The following is a 23,156-nucleotide window of genomic DNA, read 5'->3' as shown; positions in this document are numbered from 1 at the left end:
CCATTTTTCATCGTATATCAATTTATACCAGAAAAATATTTCATTTTACGGATGAAAATCCAACTGATTTGGAAAGCCTTATGTCTCTCGAACGTGCCAATACCAGATATGTATAGTTTTAGGGAGATTTAGGATTTCTGTACATCAAAAACTCCCGGCAGTATATTACCGAATTTTGAAAGCACTAAGGCAGAAAACGGCATGCTTTAGATTCCAAGGCAAAAAATCCTGAAACTGTAGGTTTACCCCAGAAAACCATACATTTTTGAAAAGTACACATTCTGCCGATTATAAAATGGGTAACTATGTCTCTCTACTCCCAACTACCAAACATAAAAGCTTGTCTGAATATAGCGGTTTTTCAACAAAAAATTCAAAATTCTGAAAAATCATTTCAAAGGTTTTATTTTGCTGCTCCGCATATCCCAAACTATATTAGGTACCAAGAAAAAGCACCTGAAATATGATTGCCAGGGGTCCACTGAACAGTTTGATACCCATTATGCATAGGTTTACCAAAGTATCTGGCATTTAGAGACACCAATATGAAGTTAGCACATCCAAATTGTTCAGGACTTTACTTCAGCTACTGAGAAATCAACACATTGACTGCATTTTTTGTGGGGTAAAAACACAGAAATATATATGTTTACCCCCCAAACCCATATATTTTTGGAAAGTACACATTCTACTGAATCTAAAATGGGTACCCATGCCTTTCTGCTCCAAACTACTGAGTCGCAAGGCTTTCCCAGAATTGTCGGTTTTGGTGAAATATCTGAAAATTGCCTCAAACCTTCAACTTCCCAGCACCATATCGCCCATGTATCATTACGTACTAAGAAAAAGCACCCTAAATATGATTGCCAGGGTTACTCTGAACATTTTGGTGGTCATTGTTCATAAGTTTACCAAAGTATCTGGCATTTAGAGGCCCCAAAATGAAGTTAGCGCATACAAACAGTCCCGTGGGTAACTTCAGCTAATGAAAGATCAACACATTGACTGCATTTTTGTGGGGTAAAAACACAGAAATATATGTTTACCCCCCAAAACCCATATATTTTTGGAAAGTACACATTCTACCGAATCTAAAATGGGTACCCATGCCTTATTGCTCCAAACTACTGAGTCGCACGGCTTTCCCAAAGTTGTCGGTTTTGGTGAAATATCTGAAAATTGCCTCAAAGCTTCAACTTCCCAGCACCATATCACCCATGTGTCATTACGTACTAAGAAAAAGCACCCTAAATATGATTGCCAGGGTTCCTCTGAACATTTTGGTGGCCATTGTTCATAAGTTTACCAAAGTATATGGCATTTAGAGGCCCCAAAATGAAATTAGCACATACAAATTGTCCTGTGGGTAACTTCAGCTAATGAAAAATCAACACATTGACTGCATTTTTGTGGGGTAAAAACACAGAAATATATGTTTACCCCCCAACCCCATATATTTTTGGAAAGTACACATTCTACAGAATCTAAAATGGGTACCCATGCCTTTCTGCTCCAAACTACTGAGTCGCAAGGCTTTGACAAATTTGGCGGTTTTGGTGAAATATCTGGAAATTGCCTCAAAGCTTCAACTTTCCAGCATCGTATTGTCCATGTATCATTACCAGCATAAAGCATCCTAAATATAAACATATGGGTCTACTAAACAGTTTGATGCCCAATGTGCATAGATATACCAAACTATGTGGCGCACAGAGACCCCCAAATGACAATATGTATAGACATTTTCACGGCTGACGTGCTGGCTGCTGCAATATAACCACCCGGTGTGTGTATTATGCGACATTAGACCACCTAACAGTACAGAGACCCCAGAAAACCATATATTTTCAGAAAGTACACATTCTGACGAATCCAATATGGGTAAATAAGTGTTTCTACTGCAAACTGCCAAACTGCAAAGCAATGCTGAACATAACGGTTTTTATCAAATTTCTGAAAATCGTCACAAAGCTTGAATTTTACCCCATTATATGCCCCACATTTCGTAACTTATCAGTATAAAACATCCTAAATATGAACGCCAGGGGTCTACTAAACACTTTGATGCCCAATATGCATAGATATACCAAACTATGTGGCGCACAGAGACCCCCAAATGACAATAGTGTATATACATTTTCACTTGTATTTATTACTCACACGCGACTGGTCCGCATCTATCCTCGTGGTGGCCCTCAGTCAGCCGGACTCCGCACCTGGCAAATTGGCAACATCCAAGAAAGTAATAGATAGACTGGAGCCAATAACCACGGGATATTAGAATAAAAGAAAAAAGTCTTTATTTCCAAGCATCTTTAAAAACACAGACAGGCATTCTCCTGGGACTGCACAACTAAACCATAGCGTGTCTAGTCACCTGACGCGTTTCGTGCCTCTCTTTGGCACTTCATCAGAGGTGGAGTCTGTTCCTAGCTCTCTGTCTTATATAGTGAGTACAATTAAAACAATACACCCATTAAAATTAGCATATTACACTCATGGTTTGTTTTCAGGCTATATTTTTTCTATTTTCTCTATACATCTGTGTGGGAACATTTAGTCAAAATTTATATAATAATCAGAATCTCAATAAATAGAAATTATTCCAGTAATTTAAGTTCACTTTAGTTTAAAGGAAGCATGAAACCTCCCAATCGCTATTCAATCCCTGTGGAAGGCGTGTTTTTAATGTGAAAATCCAGTATACCTCCCTTTGATCTATTTTTTTCTGCAAGTCTCCTCCTCTTACTCCTAGTTTAACCAGTTCTATGCCTTGGAATTTTATTAGGTTGAAATTACCATTATGATTTAACATAATATGTTTGCTTACAGCTGATACTCTCCTATGGTTATGACTAATGTGATCCAGGTTGTTCAGATTGATGGGTGTAAGATGTTCTCGTACCCGTTCTTTTAAAGATCGGCATGTGCGGCCCACATATTGTATGCCACACTCACACGTTGCTAAATAAATTACACATTTAGAGTCACAATTAATGTAACTGCGTATAGGGTAATTCTTTCCAGTTACAGTGCTATTAAAGCTTTCTTTTATCATTATATGTTTACAAACCTTGCATTTGTTTTTGCCGCATTTATAGCACCCATTTTTGTTTAACCATAGATTACTTTTTTTTCTAGTTCTTTTGTGTGAGTATAGGCTGGGGGAGACATCACTTGCAATGGTTCTATTACGTTTGAATACATATCTGATATTATTCAGAACTGATTGGTCCAGTAGTGGATCCATTCTAAGGACATCCAATCTTCTATTAATTATTTTCTTAATCTGATTTGCTTGGCTGCTAAAGGGAGTGATAAACAATGTTGATTTTTCATTAAAGTGTCTTTGCGAATTATTTGTTTTATTAGCTTGCTTATTATTAGATTTCTTATTTGAGGCTCTACTTAGGAGATCATGTCTGGAGGTGGCCACTGCTCTCTCATAAGCCTCTTTGATATCTCTCGTATCGTATTTCCTCTCCAGCAGTCTATCCCAAAGTGCCATAGCTTGGTCCTGAAAGGCATCCCAAGTGGTGCAAATACGTCTTAGACGCAAAAATTGCCCCACCGGGATGCCCCTCAGGACCGATTTGGGATGACAGCTGTCGGCTCTTAGAATTGTATTTCTCATGATGGGTTTCATGTATACATCACATTCTATTTTGTCATTAATGGTACCCTTCAAAGAGATATCCAAAAATTCAATTTTGTTTTTTTGCCAATTATGTGTGAAATGTAAATTATGATTGTTGGTATTACAGTATTCCACAAAATTGATTGCTTCCTGCTCAGTACCCTCCCAAATTATAATCAAATCGTCTATATAGCGTTGGTAACTCTTTATACAGTGTCTGAAGGGGTTAATGCGTCCATAGATGTTGCACCGTTCCCACCAACCCATTCCTAGGTTGGCATATGTGGGGGCAAATTTTGCCCCCATTGCGGTGCCCCGTCTCTGGAGGTAGAAGACCCCGTCAAACATAAAGTAATTATGTGTTAGGAGGTATTCAATACTGAGCAGGATAAACCGTTGTGTATCTGTGTCATAGATATTCGAATAAAGTAGCCAAAATTCTATGGCCTTCATCCCTGTTTCGTGCTGTATACTGGTATATAAGGAAGTGACATCTAGTGTCAACCAACTATACTCAGGTGACCAATCAATCTTTTCCACTATATTTAAGTAGTGGCCAGTGTCTCTCACATATGATGGCAACAGTTTAACTATAGGTTGTAACATGTTGTCAACAATACGAGAGAGGTTCTCATTTAAGCCATCAATTCCGGAAATTATAGGCCTCCCTTTAACCTGTTCAACCCCTTTATGAACTTTTGGTAAAGCATGAAAGATAGGTATTTTAGAGTTATTAGATATTACTTCATCATGTTGGTCTTTAGTAAATACCTTCATGCCCACTCCAAAATCAAATATTGTTTCCAAAATAGCTTTATAATCATTGGTTGGATCACTGGATAGCGGCTCATATGTCTCACAGTCATCCAATTGCCTGGAGCATTCAGCAAAGTATTGTAGTCTATCCAATACCACCACTGATCCGCCTTTATCCGAATTTTTTATTATAATTTCTTTATTTTGGGACAGCTCTTTTAATGCTTTTTTTTCCCCTCGGCTAATATTGGAATTAGCTTTATATTTTTTTTGTACATAATTAGTTTTATGTGATAGTTTTTCTAAGTCCTGTTTGACTAATTTTTGGAACAATTCAATATACTGCCCTCTATGTTGGATTGGGTAGAAGGATGAGGACCGGGCTTTGTCAATTTTTGTTGGAGTCACTTCTGTAAACACATTTCTATCTAGACATGCATCTACAATATTACATACATCAATAAAGTTAGAGCCATCACATGTCATATTGTCACTTTTATCATGTGAATTGGAGTTTCCTTCTGGAATAAATTGTGAAGTATCATTAAAAAAAATTTGATCTACATTATGTGTCTGTTTGTGAAAAAAACGTTTCAAAGTGAGTTTTCGTGTGAATCGGTTCAAATCTAATACTGTGTCAAAAAGAGAAAAATTATAATCTGGTGAAAAATTTAGGCCCTTATTCAAAAGGCTAATTTGTGATGGTGTTAAAGTGCTAGAAGACAAATTTATGACATTGTTAGGCTTAGACATTTCCATACTTATCTCTGATCCCCTCTGTCCCCCATCCCCAGTCCTGGATCCCCACTGTCCAGAAATCTCTTGCGTTTGGCGTTTAAAAAAACCCTGGATTCATCTCTCATCGGATATTCGGCGTCATCATCGCTGGTATTGGCTGTGTCTGAGAATGACACTCTGCTGGATCCAGTATCTGAATATGTGTTACGTGATCCTGATTTCTTCTTTTTAAATGTATAGTTCTTCTTTTTCATTGCAGGTCGTGGTAGCTGAGGAGGTCGCATCCTGTGCCAAGTATAAACATTGTCATTATCAAAGTCAATTTTATCTCTATTATACTTTTGTTGTTTGATCTGCATGATTTCATCCTCATTGTTGTTCAATTTTGCCTTTAATTTTTTATCTCTATACATGAAATCACTGTTTCTTGGTAAGTTGTTCATCTCCGCTTGTAATAAATTAATTTCAGTCTTTAATTCTACATGTTTCACTCTTTCCTTATTAGCAATCAGTGTCATCAAGGTTATAGAACAGGTGGTCAATGCTTCATTCCAGGCTGTTATAAATTCATGATCTTTAGGATCAACTCTAAAAGCAGGGTATTTATTTATTCTCAGCCCCCTAGGGATACGTTTCTCTTTTATATACCTCTCCATTGTAGTGTAGTCCCACCAAATTCTTTGTTCAGCCAGCATCAACTTTTCCAGCTGATAGAAGATTGCAGACACAGATTTGGATTCCGAATTATAGAAATTTGTAGCACCTGCGGTAAATAAAAGATCCGCTTTGTTCCCCCTTGTATTATTTAAAAATTCAATATCATGCATACAAAAAGCCTGTGTGTTGGCAGTCTCTGATGCCTGTTCGTGTGCTTGGTCCGCCATTATGAGCGTTGAACCGTAAGTCTTAATACGTCTAATGGCCAGTAAAATTAAATCAAGGATAACTCACTCCCCCGGTATTTTGCAATATATTAAGCAATGTCCAGCTTACCCTTCTTCGCGGTGTTGTTTTAGAACCAATTCCCAGGTGTCATGGCCGTTGTGTAGCGGTCAAATTTCTATAATTCGGAATCCAAATCTGTGTCTGCAATCTTCTATCAGCTGGAAAAGTTGATGCTGGCTGAACAAAGAACTTGGTGGGACTACACTACAATGGAGAGGTATATAAAAGAGAAACGTATCCCTAGGGGGCTGAGAATAAATAAATACCCTGCTTTTAGAGTTGATCCTAAAGATCAGGAATTTATAACAGCCTGGAATGAAGCATTGACCACCTGTTCTATAACCTTGATGACACTGATTGCTAATAAGGAAAGAGTGAAACATGTAGAATTAAAGACTGAAATTAATTTATTACAAGCGGAGATGAACAACTTACCAAGAAACAGTGATTTCATGTATAGAGATAAAAAATTAAAGGCAAAATTGAACAACAATGAGGATGAAATCATGCAGATCAAACAACAAAAGTATAATAGAGATAAAATTGACTTTGATAATGACAATGTTTATACTTGGCACAGGATGCGACCTCCTCAGCTACCACGACCTGCAATGAAAAAGAAGAACTATACATTTAAAAAGAAGAAATCAGGATCACGTAACACATATTCAGATACTGGATCCAGCAGAGTGTCATTCTCAGACACAGCCAATACCAGCGATGATGACGCCGAATATCCGATGAGAGATGAATCCAGGGTTTTTTTAAACGCCAAACGCAAGAGATTTCTGGACAGTGGGGATCCAGGACTGGGGATGGGGGACAGAGGGGATCAGAGATAAGTATGGAAATGTCTAAGCCTAACAATGTCATAAATTTGTCTTCTAGCACTTTAACACCATCACAAATTAGCCTTTTGAATAAGGGCCTAAATTTTTCACCAGATTATAATTTTTCTCTTTTTGACACAGTATTAGATTTGAACCGATTCACACGAAAACTCACTTTGAAACGTTTTTTTCACAAACAGACACATAATGTAGATCAAATTTTTTTTAATGATACTTCACAATTTATTCCAGAAGGAAACTCCAATTCACATGATAAAAGTGACAATATGACATGTGATGGCTCTAACTTTATTGATGTATGTAATATTGTAGATGCATGTCTAGATAGAAATGTGTTTACAGAAGTGACTCCAACAAAAATTGACAAAGCCCGGTCCTCATCCTTCTACCCAATCCAACATAGAGGGCAGTATATTGAATTGTTCCAAAAATTAGTCAAACAGGACTTAGAAAAACTATCACATAAAACTAATTATGTACAAAAAAAATATAAAGCTAATTCCAATATTAGCCGAGGGGAAAAAAAAGCATTAAAAGAGCTGTCCCAAAATAAAGAAATTATAATAAAAAATTCGGATAAAGGCGGATCAGTGGTGGTATTGGATAGACTACAATACTTTGCTGAATGCTCCAGGCAATTGGATGACTGTGAGACATATGAGCCGCTATCCAGTGATCCAACCAATGATTATAAAGCTATTTTGGAAACAATATTTGATTTTGGAGTGGGCATGAAGGTATTTACTAAAGACCAACATGATGAAGTAATATCTAATAACTCTAAAATACCTATCTTTCATGCTTTACCAAAAGTTCATAAAGGGGTTGAACAGGTTAAAGGGAGGCCTATAATTTCCGGAATTGATGGCTTAAATGAGAACCTCTCTCGTATTGTTGACAACATGTTACAACCTATAGTTAAACTGTTGCCATCATATGTGAGAGACACTGGCCACTACTTAAATATAGTGGAAAAGATTGATTGGTCACCTGAGTATAGTTGGTTGACACTAGATGTCACTTCCTTATATACCAGTATACAGCACGAAACAGGGATGAAGGCCATAGAATTTTGGCTACTTTATTCGAATATCTATGACACAGATACACAACGGTTTATCCTGCTCAGTATTGAATACCTCCTAACACATAATTACTTTATGTTTGACGGGGTCTTCTACCTCCAGAGACGGGGCACCGCAATGGGGGCAAAATTTGCCCCCACATATGCCAACCTAGGAATGGGTTGGTGGGAACGGTGCAACATCTATGGACGCATTAACCCCTTCAGACACTGTATAAAGAGTTACCAACGCTATATAGACGATTTGATTATAATTTGGGAGGGTACTGAGCAGGAAGCAATCAATTTTGTGGAATACTGTAATACCAACAATCATAATTTACATTTCACACATAATTGGCAAAAAAACAAAATTGAATTTTTGGATATCTCTTTGAAGGGTACCATTAATGACAAAATAGAATGTGATGTATACATGAAACCCATCATGAGAAATACAATTCTAAGAGCCGACAGCTGTCATCCCAAATCGGTCCTGAGGGGCATCCCGGTGGGGCAATTTTTGCGTCTAAGACGTATTTGCACCACTTGGGATGCCTTTCAGGACCAAGCTATGGCACTTTGGGATAGACTGCTGGAGAGGAAATACGATACGAGAGATATCAAAGAGGCTTATGAGAGAGCAGTGGCCACCTCCAGACATGATCTCCTAAGTAGAGCCTCAAATAAGAAATCTAATAATAAGCAAGCTAATAAAACAAATAATTCGCAAAGACACTTTAATGAAAAATCAACATTGTTTATCACTCCCTTTAGCAGCCAAGCAAATCAGATTAAGAAAATAATTAATAGAAGATTGGATGTCCTTAGAATGGATCCACTACTGGACCAATCAGTTCTGAATAATATCAGATATGTATTCAAACGTAATAGAACCATTGCAAGTGATGTCTCCCCCAGCCTATACTCACACAAAAGAACTAGAAAAAAAAGTAATCTATGGTTAAACAAAAATGGGTGCTATAAATGCGGCAAAAACAAATGCAAGGTTTGTAAACATATAATGATAAAAGAAAGCTTTAATAGCACTGTAACTGGAAAGAATTACCCTATACGCAGTTACATTAATTGTGACTCTAAATGTGTAATTTATTTAGCAACGTGTGAGTGTGGCATACAATATGTGGGCCGCACATGCCGATCTTTAAAAGAACGGGTACGAGAACATCTTACACCCATCAATCTGAACAACCTGGATCACATTAGTCATAACCATAGGAGAGTATCAGCTGTAAGCAAACATATTATGTTAAATCATAATGGTAATTTCAACCTAATAAAATTCCAAGGCATAGAACTGGTTAAACTAGGAGTAAGAGGAGGAGACTTGCAGAAAAAAATAGATCAAAGGGAGGTATACTGGATTTTCACATTAAAAACACGCCTTCCACAGGGATTGAATAGCGATTGGGAGGTTTCATGCTTCCTTTAAACTAAAGTGAACTTAAATTACTGGAATAATTTCTATTTATTGAGATTCTGATTATTATATAAATTTTGACTAAATGTTCCCACACAGATGTATAGAGAAAATAGAAAAAATATAGCCTGAAAACAAACCATGAGTGTAATATGCTAATTTTAATGGGTGTATTGTTTTAATTGTACTCACTATATAAGACAGAGAGCTAGGAACAGACTCCACCTCTGATGAAGTGCCAAAGAGAGGCACGAAACGCGTCAGGTGACTAGACACGCTATGGTTTAGTTGTGCAGTCCCAGGAGAATGCCTGTCTGTGTTTTTAAAGATGCTTGGAAATAAAGACTTTTTTCTTTTATTCTAATATCCCGTGGTTATTGGCTCCAGTCTATCTATTACTTTCTTGGATATATACATTTTCACGGCTGACGCGCTGGCTGCTGCAATATAAGCACCTGGTGTGTGTAATATGCGACATTAGACCCCCCCTAACAGTACAGAGACCCCAGAAAACCATATATTTTCAGAAAGTACACATTCTGACGAATCCAATATGGGTAAATATGTGTTCCTACTGCAAACTGCCAAACTGCAAAGCAATGCTGAAAGTAACGGTTTTTATCAAATTTCTGAAAATCGTCACAAAGCTTGAATTTTACCCCATTATATGCCCCACATTTCGTAACGTATCAGCATAAAACATCCTAAATATGAACGCCAGGGGTCTACTGAACACTTTGATGCCCAATATGCATAGATATACCAAACTATGTGGCGCACAGAGACCCCCAAATGACAATAGTGTATATACATTTTCACGGCTGACGCGCTGGCTGCTGCAATATGAGCACCTGGTGTGTGTATTATGCGACATTAGACCCCCCTAACAGTACAGAGACCCCAGAAAACCATATATTTTCAGAAAGTACACATTCTGACGAATCCAATATGGGTAAATATGTGTTCCTACTGCAAACTGCCAAACTGCAAAGCAATGCTGAAAGTAACGTTTTTTATCAAATTTCTGAAAATCGTCACAAAGCTTGAATTTTACCCCATTATATGCCCCACATTTCTTAACGTATCAGCATAAAACATCCTAAATATGAACGCCAGGGGTCTACTGAACACTTTGATGCCCAATATGCATAGATATACCAAACTATGTGGCGCACAGAGACCCCCAAATGACAATAGTGTATATACATTTTCACGGCTGACGCGCTGGCTGCTGCAATATGAGCACCTGGTGTGTGTATTATGCGACATTAGACCCCCCTAACAGTACAGAGACCCCAGAAAACCATATATTTTCAGAAAGTACACATTCTGACGAATCCAATATGGGTAAAATATGTGTTCCTACTGCAAACTGCCAAACTGCAAAGCAATGCTGAAAGTAACGGTTTTTATCAAATTTCTGAAAATCGTCACAAAGCTTGAATTTTACCCCATTATATGCCCCACATTTCGTAACGTATCAGCATAAACCATCCTAAATATGAACGCCAGGGGTCTACTGAACACTTTGATGCCCAATATGCATAGCTATAACAAACTATGTGGCACACAGAGACCCCCAAATGACAATAGTGTATATACATTTTCACGGCTGACGCGCTGGCTGCTGCAATATGAGCACCTGGTGTGTGTATTATGCGACATTAGACCCCCCTAACAGTACAGAGACCCCAGAAAACCATATATTTTTAGAAAGTACATATTCTGACGAATCCAATATGGGTAAATAAGTGTTTCTAATGCAAACTGCCAAACTGCAAAGCAATGCTGAAAGTAACGGTTTTTATCAAATTTCTGAAAATCGTCACAAAGCTTGAATTTTACCCCATTATATGCCCCACATTTCGTAACGTATCAGCATAAAACATCCTAAATATGAACGCCAGGGGTCTACTGAACACTTTGATGCCCAATATGCATAGATATACCAAACTATGTGGCGCACAGAGACCCCCAAATGACAATAGTGTATATACATTTTCACGGCTGGCGCGCTGGCTGCTGCAATATGAGCACCTGGTGTGTGTATTATGCAACATTAGAACCCCCTAACAGTACAGAGACCCCAGAAAACCATATATTTTTAGAAAGTACATATTCTGACGAATCCAATATGGGTAAATAAGTGTTTCTAATGCAAACTGCCAAACTGCAAAGCAATGCTGAACATAACGGTTTTTATCAAATTTCTGAAAATCGTCACAAAGCTTGAATTTTACCCCAATATATGCCCCACAGTTTGTAACGTATGAGCATAAAACATCCTAAATATGAAGGCCAGGGGTCTACTGAACACTTTGATGCCCAATATGCATAGATATACCAAACTATGTGGCGCACAGAGACCCCCAAATGACAATAGTGTATATACATTTTCATGGCTGACGCGCTGGCTGGTGCAATATAAGCACCTGGTGTGTGTATTATGCGACATTAGACCCCCCTAACAGTACAGAGACCCCAGAAAACCATATATTTTCAGAAAGTACACATTCTGACGAATCCAATATGGGTAAATATGTGTTTCTACTGCAAACTGCCAAACTGCAAAGTACTGCTGAACGTAACGGTTTTTATCAAATTTCTGAAAATCGTCACGAAGCTTGAATTTTACCCCATTATATGCCCCACATTTCGTAGTGTATCAGCATAAAACATCCGAAATATGAACGCCAGGGGTCTACTGAACACTTTGATGCCCAATATGTATAGATGTACCAAACTATGTGGCCCACAGAGACCCCCAAATGACAATAGTGTATATACATTTTCACAGCTGACGTGCTGGCTGCTGCAATATAAGCACCTGGTACCAAACTATGTGGCGCACAGAGACGCCCAATTGGATATATAGTAGATAAAATTTACAAGACATAACAAAATAATACAGAAAGTGTGAAATTCAAATAAAATTACTAAAATCCAATAAAACCACAAAAATCTATGCTTTTTTTTTTCAGACTAGTGTAATCAGACATCAGAATTACAGTTTGAATATTATAGCTTGGCAAAATAGGTTTTATAAATAAAGCAAGCAACAGTTATGCAGCGCTGAAAATGCAATAAAATGGCCAACAATGCACCAAAATCCCTAAAATTTCCAAATAATCACCGAAATAACATACAAAAGGTATTGCACAGTACGGTTAGCGAATACGCTATTCGCAAAGGCAATAAAACATTTTTTGAGCCAAAAACACAACGATGCAATATGAAAAAAAAAAAAAAAAGCTACACAACAGTGTATGTGTGTGCGCATGTGTACAATTGGTAAATTGCATGTTATGTGCATGTGTTTGTGTGTGCAAGTGTATGTACCCCCCCCAAGTGTGTGTGACCCCCCTGATCCCCCAAAAAATGTATGTGAGTGTGTGTAAGTGTAAATCTAACCATGTATTAGTGTATAAAGTGTGTGTAAGTGTATTTTGTGTGTGTGTGTTACACTAACCTGGGGTGTGTAGCTGCAGATCTGTGTCCACGATGGTAGGAGGAGTGGAGAAGCAGGAGGGAGTCGCCAGATCCGTTGATCCGATGCGTGGGCGTCGCTGGAGGGACCCGGAAGTGCAGGCAGCAGCGCGCAGCCACGTGCGTCTGTTGCGTTTGTGGGGCCCCTGGACGATCGCGCCCCAGGAGCCCCTTTCCCACCCGCTCCGCTCGTTGCCTAGGGGGTTCTGAGCGAGCGGGGAAGGAGCGAGCAGCATTTAAAGCCGCTCCTGAGCTCCCCCGCACGCTTATGCTGCAGAACGTAGAATCTACGTTCTGTGGCATTTCAAGATACTTTTCCACAGAACGTAGATTCTACGTTCTGTGGCACTTAAAGGGTTAATGTAAATGTGTTGACATGTGGCTCTTCATTGGCATCTACTTTACCACAGCAGCTAATTTTATTCAGCTACCAAAAAACATTTCAAGAAAAGAATACTGTATATAAAATACCACCTGCATGTGCATATAGCACAGACATTTTTTCTATTTACAATTCTTCTGCCAAATAGATTTACCAGAATACCGCCTATGGCAGTGATGTAAATGCAATACACAAATATAGGATGATTTACTTACCGAAAAATCCTTTTCTCGTAGGCCCGTACTGTCAGTGCAGGATAACTGGGGTTAAGTAATGCCTCTGTGGAGGCAGGACAAACTAAGAAGTGAATTTCTTCCCCTCCTCCTCCGGTGTCTCCACTCTCTCCTTCAGTTTTGTTCCAAAGTCTGCCGGTGGAGTGCAAAAGGTTAACTCTAACTATCCTGACTAGGGACGCGCAGCAACATTTTTTTACCCGGCACCCCTGCCATTGGGTGGGATGCTGCACTGACAGTACCGGCCTACGAGAAAAGGATTTTCTGGTAAGTAAATCAACCTCTCAATATGGCCCTACCTGTCAGTGCAGGACAGCTGGGGACGCCCCCAAGCTGTCCAAAAAAAGGACATGATGCAGGCCTAACTAAGTGCCACTGCTGCTTGCAGCACCTTTCTGCCAAAAACTGTGTCCGCTGAAGCCATCATATCCAATTTGTAAAATCTGGAAAAAGTATGTAGTGAACTCCAAGTTGCTGCTTTGCAGATCAAATCTAGAGATGGTTATGGAACGTCCAAGAAATCCCTTGGGATTTCTTCCCGAAACATGTCGTGATTAAACACCAATAAAGGGTGATTGCAGAGTAAAGTACTGCCAATGTTCCAGTCTGTTTCAACTCTTCATGCTTATAAATATTAATACACTGTGGATGGTGTGTATATGAAACAGAAGGAAAAAGAATTTATACCACTCTGAAAAAAACGTTTTTTATAAGTAAAACTTGAGCGCCCTCACTGCGTCTACCTTATGCAAGGATGCTTCTTTTGGATTCGATGGTTTAGGACAAAATGATGGTATTACCATCTCTTGGTTAATGTGAAATGCTGACGTCTTCTTTGGAAGATGCGAAGGCACTGTACGTAGAACACTGTACTACCTTGTCTTGGTGAAATATAGTCCAAGGAGGTTTGCAAGATAGGGCCGCCAAATCTGAAACTCTGGTAGCCGAACATAGGGCCGTGAGTAAAATCGTTTTAATGGTCACTAACTGAATAGATGTTGAAGCCATTGGTTTGAATGGTGGTTTCTGGAGTGCTGTAAGTACTAAATTGAGGTCCCAAAGCTGCTATTGGTTCCTTTGGTGGAGGATGAAGCCGCATGAGGGCTTGAAAAAATTGACAGACCTCTAGAAACATTGCCCATTGCTTTTGAAATAGAACTGCTAGTGCTGAAACTTGTACCTTCAGGGCTGAAACGCTGAGGCCCAATGATATTCCATCTTGCAAAAATTGTAAAATGTGACTAATTTGAGAAAGTGACCAGTCTAGATTCTCTTGGTTCCACGTGATAAACTTCTGCCAGACTCTACAGTAAGCTGTGGAAGTAGCTGGTTTCCGAGCTGCCAATAAAGTTTCCGTTACATTCTGAGAGAATCCTCTGTAATACCAGTAATGTTGGGTTTCAATAGCCATGCTGTCAATTTTAGCCGTGGGATGTTTTCTGCGAAGGCTGGTAGGTGACAGTAGATCTGGAATTTGTGGAAGAATCCATGGTGTGTCCACTGACAACTGTATGAGAGTTGCAAACCATGCTCTCCTTGGCCAGTATGAAGTTATCAGTATGGTTGGGATGCCCTCTAACTGATTTTTTTGGAGGATTCTGGGAATTAATGGAATGGGTGGATAGGCATAAACTATGAATAAACATGAAGCGAGGTAATTGAGTGTTGAGTCGTGTGGCCATTATGTCAATACATGGTGTTCCCCACCACTTTGTTATGCTCTGGAATATGGATTTTTAGCTTCCATTCCCCTAGTGTTGCGGCTCATATAATCCGCTTGCCAATTCTGTATTCCTGGAACGAAAATGGCCCACAGATGTATCCCAATCCATTATTCGTGATACCTCCTTGAGTGCTGACGCGCTCCTTGTGCCGCCTTGCCTGTTGAGGTACGCTACTGTGGTCCAATTGTCTGACTGAATGCGGATGTGTTTGTGGAGTAGACTTCCCTGCCAGTGGCGTAGTGCATTGAATACTGCTCTCAGTTCCAATGTGTTTATATGTAGCTTGGACTCTGGTGGAGTCCACTTGCATTGACAAGTCTTTGGTGGCCACAGTGCTCCTCAAACTGTGAGGCTGGCATCGGTGGTGATCACCTCTTGCACTGGCCATGCCCACTGTCTGCCCTTTTGTAGATGTGGTAGCTGTATCCACCAAAGTAGATTTTTGATGGTTGTTGACTTTAAATGTATCAATTGTGAGAGATTTCGATGGTCTTTGTTATATTGGTGTAGAAAGTCCCACTGAAGTGGTCGAAGATGCCTTTTTGCAAATGGAACTGCTTCTATGCTGGCTGCCATGTGACCCAAAAGTCTGAGAATGCGCTGAGCAGTTTGTTGTGGCTGATTGATGAAGGACGTTGCCATGTTTTGAAGTTTCTGTGCTTTTTGTGAAGGAAGAAATATCTTGTTCTGGTTAGTGTCTAATATCATGCCAAAAAATTCCAACCTTGATGAATGAGTGTGCTGGTACAAGTGTTTACGTGCTGTTCTGTCAGTGACTTTGACTGACCTGTGACTATGATGTTGTCTAGGTATACTGTTGCTGGAATGCCTTGTACTCTCAGAGTTGCTAATAGTGCATTGAGTAGAATATGGAGAATATCGAGGGGCTGATGTGAGCCCGAACGGAAGAGCAAAAAACTGAAAATGTTGATTTCCTACTGCAAATCTTAGGTAGCGTTGGTGATTAACATGAATGGGTACATGGAGATAAGCATATTTTATGTCTATCTTTGACATAAAGGAATGTGGTTTTAGAACTGTTGGTAATGAAGCACTTGTATTTTATGAATTGGTTTAGCGGATGTAGATTGAGCACTGGACAATAACCTCCATATTTTTTGGCCACTAAGAACAGGTTGGAATAGTAGCCCTTGAATTGGTGAATTCTGGGTACTGCTGGGTACTGCTGTGATGACCTTTGTGTCTACAGCTGTTGGATTATGGTGCAGAGTGCTTGTTCTCTGTGTTGTAGGTGAGGAATTGCTGAAGGTACGAATCTGTGTTTTGGAGGTTTTTTGAAAAACTGAATTTTGGGCAATAATGTTTAAAATCCATGGATCGTGATGGAGGCCTGCCAGGTTGTTAAATGATCTGTTAACTGGCCTCCTACTTGAATGTTTTTTGGAAGATGAGAAATTATCAGGAATCCTGCCCTTTTGAAGGTGCTGGTTTCCTGCTAGACCACTGTACTGATTGCCAGGCTGGTTTGAAGCGTCTGGTCGAATGATCTTGCGTTTGTTGCCTGGACTGTCTGTTACATCGGCCACTAAAGGAACTTTGTTTGTGGTGATAATTTTGTTTGTGAAAATCACGTCTGGGTTTCTTTCTTTGTGGAAGAAAGGCACCTTTACCGCCTGTGACATCTGCTATTATTTGTTTGAGCTCTAGACCAAACAGTTGAGAACCTGAAAATTTCAATGAAGTGAGTCTATGTTTGGAGGCTGTGTCGCCCTGAGCAATTGCGTAGCCATAACGATCTAACCGCTGTAATTGAAGCAGGGGCAGCTTTGGTCACTAACTTGGTTATGTCCAGGGCTGCTGCACCTAAAAATGACAATGCTGACTTAACTTTGTCTAATTCTGACTGTAAGTGTTCTGCAGAAGCAGGTGGAGAACTGATGAGTTCCTGGCACCAATATCGGGCTGTTTTTGCCACTGTGGCAGCCACTGCTGCTGGTCTTAAAATGGCAGCGGAATTTCTTCAATGCTGTGTCAATTTTCCTCTCCATGGGATCTCTAAGCGAACCTGCATCTTCCGCAGGGAGAGTGGTATTTCTGGAAATTCTGATGATGGGAGGGTCTACTTTAGGAATCTTGTTCCATTTTTGTATTAAGTCCTCTGCCACTGGATAAGTATTATAAAACTTTGGTGGAAAGTGAGATTTTTTGTCTGGATGAGACCACTCTGTATGAACTACCCTGGTGATCGATTTGGAAACTGGAAATACTCTGGGCTTTTTATTGCATCTCCTAAGACTTTGTCTGCTTTAGAACGTGATAATTGTTCTCCGCTCCATATTTTCTACCTTAGAAATAAAGGAAGAAGACTTCAAACCTCCTCAGGTTGTTTAGAAGTATCTTGTGAGTCCGAATCAACTGATTATTGAATGGTTGATTGAAACCAAGACATGAATTGAGTCAAATTTTGCTGTTGCAAACCTGGTACCTGAGCTACATTTGGCATTTCCACTTAAGGAGTCAGTGTCCTGAATTGGTACATGTTGTAAGTCTGAGTGCTCTTTAGAAAGAGGTAGACTGTCAGTCGAGTTTAATTGTGCCCTTTGATTAGTGTGCACCTGAGCCTGTGTAATAATTTGGTTAGGCTGTGCCATCCCTGTGGATAACCCGGGAGAAGAAGATCTAGAGTGGTCTTTCCGTGTAGTAGCTGCTTTGTGTGTCTTTCTAACCTTGGTTTTTAACTTGCGAGGTTTGTCTGGTAGATCGATATCCTCAATTAATAAAAGCAGTTCCTCGTCTGCCGATGCCATGGTAGAGAGGGAGAATTAGTTGCGCTGCGGATAGCTGCTGCGTATGCGATAAGCGTGCCTTCCGAACTAAAATGGCGCCTGCGATACTCCTCCGTGAGATCTCGCAGCACCCGTGACGTCACCGTGTAGCCTGTCGTATGCGGCTATCTTCTGTTGGAGTCCCAAGATGGCCGCTGACTTTTCTGACTGCCTTTTAAGGAGTCCTAAGATGGCCACCGGCACTTGTGGGGAGCGGAATATGAAGGTAGTCCACCGCCTCTCTACCTCTAGGGCTCAACCAAGAGGAGCACTCTGGGCACGTATCTAGGTCTCAACCGGATGGGAGCACGCTAGCAACCAAGGTTTTCAGCAAGGGAGCGCACTGTACCTCATGCATGAGGGAGCACACAAGGCTCAAATGGTACTAAGGGAGCACCTTTAGGCTCAACCTTACGAAGTATACTTACCTCTACCTCCCCTAGAGAGGGTGGAGACACCAGAGGAGGAGGGGAAGAAATTCACTTCTTAGTTTGTCCTGCCTCCACAGAGGAGTTACTTAAACCAAGTTGTCCTGCACTGACAGGTAGGGCCGTATCAAGAAAAAGTCATTAGTCAATAAAATTTTAGAAAATGAGAAACACAAAGGGGTACTGTGTCTCGGAAAATGAGGGAGTTTTTTTGTCGACAAACTGAAGAAATAATTTGTCTTGGTGTATATTAAAAAAATTATGAAATTCACAGCCCTTCTGCTCAGTAACCTAACTAAGCTCTTGTTAGCCAATAGTGATTAACCAATTAAGGAAGTTACATCAGCAAAAAGTGACCTGTGCATTACATATGGTATTAAAACATCTTAAAAAGTCTCAAAAGGTGAATTAAAAATACATATAAGACATGTCACTAGTTAAAAAAGCAAAATCTAGGGTGATTAGGACAGTGATACATTGTTAATAAATATACAAACTATACTAAAATATTACCCATATAATCCAATTAGGTGCTATGTGCAATCAAACATGTATTGGTCAAAATGACATCATTAACATCATGATCAGACTCAATATGAGGGCCCCTCTAGACCTTAACTATATTTTAGCGTACTTACACATCTACATGTTAAGTAGTTACATCTCAGATATAAATTCATCCAGTAAAAATGATTAGCAACAGACATAGCCTAATTCTTTCTGAGTACCCGCTAATGATATTGGATTATTAAGATTTACCTTCATCCCGTGTCATATTTCCATTTGTGGTGTACTGCTCTTTCTCCAGATGCAGTACATGATTTGGCTGTTTCTTTTTCTTCTTGCTTTCCCTAATAATATGATCCACTTTAGACTCCTTGTCACAATCTGTAGGAATGCTAAGAGGAAAACAAGATTTAATTAATATGACTTTATTTGTTTAATAGCTTATCACCCTTTTACAATAAAGTTATTGCGCATATATTTGTTATTTTCCTTTGCGATGTAAGCTGCATGGCATATGCATCTCTAATTATATCATGGTTCACATAATCTGGAAAACCCAATAAAAATTGTAAAAAAAGAAAAGACAAAACAACACAGTCAAGGTCCTGAATCAAAATAAATTAATATACTATAAATGACCGAATTTTCAGTTATTTATCAATTTTCATGGTCATAGCAATTATTAGTCTTTTTACTATGGCATTATCTGCATTTTTTTTTACCATTAAGCTAGTGTCACACACAACAGGTTCTATTTGCCTATCTAGGCGGAGAATTCTACCATATGGTCCTAAAAGCTTCTTGATGTGCCTGCACCCAGAGCCATTGAGTATGCATTTTGGTGCTGAATCCGTCAGGTGTGGCACTAGCCTTAGCTCAGTCTTATAAATGTGACTACTACTGAAAACAACTGAAATTACTAGTTGTGTGTCTAAAAATTCCATAATATATTTTGGTATTTTTAGTTTCAAATAAATTTTTATTTGGATTTTTGCTAATATTGCAAACTGACAATACAGCAAAATCTGTTCTGCTAATTGTTATATAAAAATAAAATATATGCAGTGGCATAACTATAGCACAGTGATCCCCAACTTGCTCACCAAGCCCCACTTGACACAAAGCAGGTGCTTATTTTTGTATTCCTAGCTTGGAGGGAAGTTTTTGAATAAAAACCATGTGTATTGCCACGGGTAAAAAAAAAAGTTGGGGATATCTGCTATAGAGAAAGCAGACCCACCCAGGGAAAAGGGGAACCTGGACCAGGGGTCGGCTTCCTATATCGCTTGAAAATCTCCCTCCCCAGCCGATTGTTCTTTAAAAACAAAAAACATATGTAAGAATATATGGTTGGGTGTTAAAAAAGAAAAAGCTATTTTAAAGATAGAAAAACAAAGTCTGAAACAAATATACTATATGAATTGAAATATTGCCATTCTAACCACTAAAAGCTCAAAAGAAGAAGCGTCCTTACCTGTCAGGTGGTGGCAGAACAGTGCCCTCCACGTGTTGGATTTTTTTTTCATTGATATTTTGCTTATCCTTCTTCTGGAAATGTTCAACAGGCTTTGGTAACTGTATATCTAATTCAGAGGTGTAACATGCGACTGATGGACTATAATTTTCTGTCTTCGTTTGACCGGATTGATGGGCTTGCTCTTCTTCTGTCTGAGGGACCATGTTCTGTTCACTATATTCTAAATGGACATTGGTTTTTTTTAACAACTTTGCTGGACTGCCTTCTGTAAAAGTCCTGTCATTATCTTTCAATTTAGAATTATTTTTCCTTTTCTTGTACTCTATCATACCACACTTTGAACCTGAACATTTGTCAGGAGAAAGGGAAGATGAGGCCTCATAGTTGAAGACAGTATTAGAAATTTGATTTTCTGGAGTGATGTGTGGGGTTTCTCCTGGACTGGTTTGTCTCTCTGTTTTTTTAAAGGAACAGCTTGCACGGCTTCCAACGTACACCTCCTTACATTCTCTGTAACAAAAATGCAATAAATTTTAGATAAATGAGTCCGACACTAGAATAGCTGAAGGTAAATAATAACACAAGAAGCAACAAATGTATAAAAGCCTAAAGGAAAGCAAAATCACTGGGGTGCCTGTGGCAATATATTAGGCACCCCTCATTCAATTAATTCAAGCAGTCATTTTCCCCTCTATAACAGGTGACAGTTTTTTTAGAAAAAAAAATGCACCAGCCCAAGGACCTTTGTATGACAGGGACGTGCAACCACCTTTCTTACAGTTCATACCTTTTAACCCTTTCACTGCCAGTTGATTTGGCTGATTTGGTACTTTTATTGGCAGATCATTTTTAAACATTTTGCACTCTTTCAATTTAAGGGCCTTTCCTGGGAGGGTCTTTTTGTTTACATAGGAAAACAATATATTGTTTTTTTTGGGGGGGGGGCAACCTAAGCTTGCAAAATATGCTAGAATTTTGGTGTAATTCTACTTCTGTAAAAAGATTTAGGTTTCTACGTGTCAAAAAAAAAAAAAAAAAAAAAAAAAAAAAATCATGTTTCCCATAATACAAACATATATATATCAGAGAACAAGAACACAAGAACACAGCAGATTTGGAAAGCTCCATGTCTCTTTAACCCACCAATTTCAATGTATATACAGTATATTTTTATGGAGATTTCTCACATGTATAGATCAAAAACGTCAAGCACTACACTACCGAGTTTCCGAAGCACCACTCCACAAAACGGCATACTTCTGATTTCAAGGCCAAACATTACACTAGAAAACTATGCATTATTAGAAAGAACAGATTCTGATGAATCCAAAATGGGTAAATATATCTTTATACTCCAAACTACCAAGTTGCACTTCTTTCCTAAAGTTATAATTTTTTTGATAAATTTGTTAATTTTTGAAAAACTACCTCAAAGCTTCCAGTCTACAGCATCACATCTCATATATATCATTAGCTACCAAGGTAAAAAAAAACCTAAATATAAACACCAGGAGTCCACTGAACAGTTTGATGCCCAATGTGTATTGGTTTACCTAAGTATATGGCAACCAATCTATCTATTTGAATTCCAACACATTTACAGCATTTTTCAGGGGCAAAGATTGAAAAATGTAAGTTTACCTCACAAAAACATATATTTTTGTAGTGCACATTCTCCCGAATCCAAATTGCATATGCATGTCTTTCTACTCCAAAACAACTTTTCCTAAATTTGGTGACATTTCCGAAAATCACCTTAAAGTTTCCACCTTCCAGAATCTTAAAGAAGCCCTTTCTGCACTCACGCCACAAACATAGTTGCTTGTTTTATGCAAAAGCTTATTTAGACAAGCCACAGTCATTTTGGAACAAAGTGCTTTGAGACAAATATTTTGTTATTTGGTCATAATAAAAATCGATTTGCATGGCGGAAGAAGAACACCACATTCCAAGACAAAAATACCGTCAAATTTGGTGGAGGTTCCATCATGCTGTGGGGCTGTGTGGCTAGTTCAGGGACTGGGGCCCTTGTTAAACTCGAGGGTCGGATAAATTCAACCCAATATCAACAAATTCTTCAGGATAATGTTCAAGCATCAGTCACAAAGTTGAAGTTACGCAGGGGTTGGCAACAAGACAATGACAATAAACACACTTCGAAATCTACAAAGGCATTTATGCAGAGGGAGAAATACAATATTCTGGAATGGCTTAATCAATAATAAAGAAGTTTTTCTGATTCAGACCCCAATGTTCAATTCCTTACGGCTGCAGGTTCAGGTGTCTGTGTCACACCTTACACACTACAAGTTTCAGGCATAACCTTTTATCAAGTGTACACTTGATTAAGGGTTATGCCCGAAACATGTAGTGTGCCTACACTGCTAAATAAACACATTGCAGTTTAAAAATACTGCCTGGAGCTGCTTAATTCAATTTGTTTTCCTAATATTCTGGAATGGCGGTCACAGTCCCCCGACTTGAATGTCATCGAAAATCTATGGGATGATTTGAAGCAGGCTGTCCATGCTCGGCAGCCATCAAATTTAAATGAACTGGAGAGTTTTTGTATGGATGAATGGTCAAAAATACCGCCATCCAGACACTCATCAAAGGCTATAGGAGGTGTCTAGAGGCTGTTACATTTGCAAAAGGAGGCTTAAGTAAGTACTGATGTAATATGTCTGTTGGGGTGCCTGTCT

General features: G+C 39.1%; 1 protein-coding gene across 5 annotated transcripts in view; it reads right to left on the bottom strand.

Annotated features, from left to right (window-relative positions):
• The window catches only part of usp36.S (ubiquitin specific peptidase 36 S homeolog), a 146,655-nt gene that overhangs the window by 7,136 nt on the left and 116,363 nt on the right, over positions 1-23,156 (bottom strand). For all 5 annotated transcript variants that reach the window (XM_018238342.2, XM_018238345.2, XM_018238346.2 and 2 more), the window contains 2 exons: positions 20,452-20,964; positions 19,230-19,369 (listed from right to left, as the gene is read on the bottom strand). In XM_018238342.2, coding sequence (XP_018093831.1) covers positions 19,230-19,369; positions 20,452-20,964 — 653 coding nt within the window. The remainder of the gene's footprint in view (positions 1-19,229; positions 19,370-20,451; positions 20,965-23,156) is intronic.

This window comes from Xenopus laevis, chromosome 9_10S, assembly GCF_017654675.1.
Source record: "Xenopus laevis strain J_2021 chromosome 9_10S, Xenopus_laevis_v10.1, whole genome shotgun sequence".
NCBI lineage: Eukaryota > Metazoa > Chordata > Amphibia > Anura > Pipidae > Xenopus > Xenopus laevis.
Note: the sequence above shows the minus strand (reverse complement) of the source record. Positions and strands in the feature narration are given on the sequence as shown.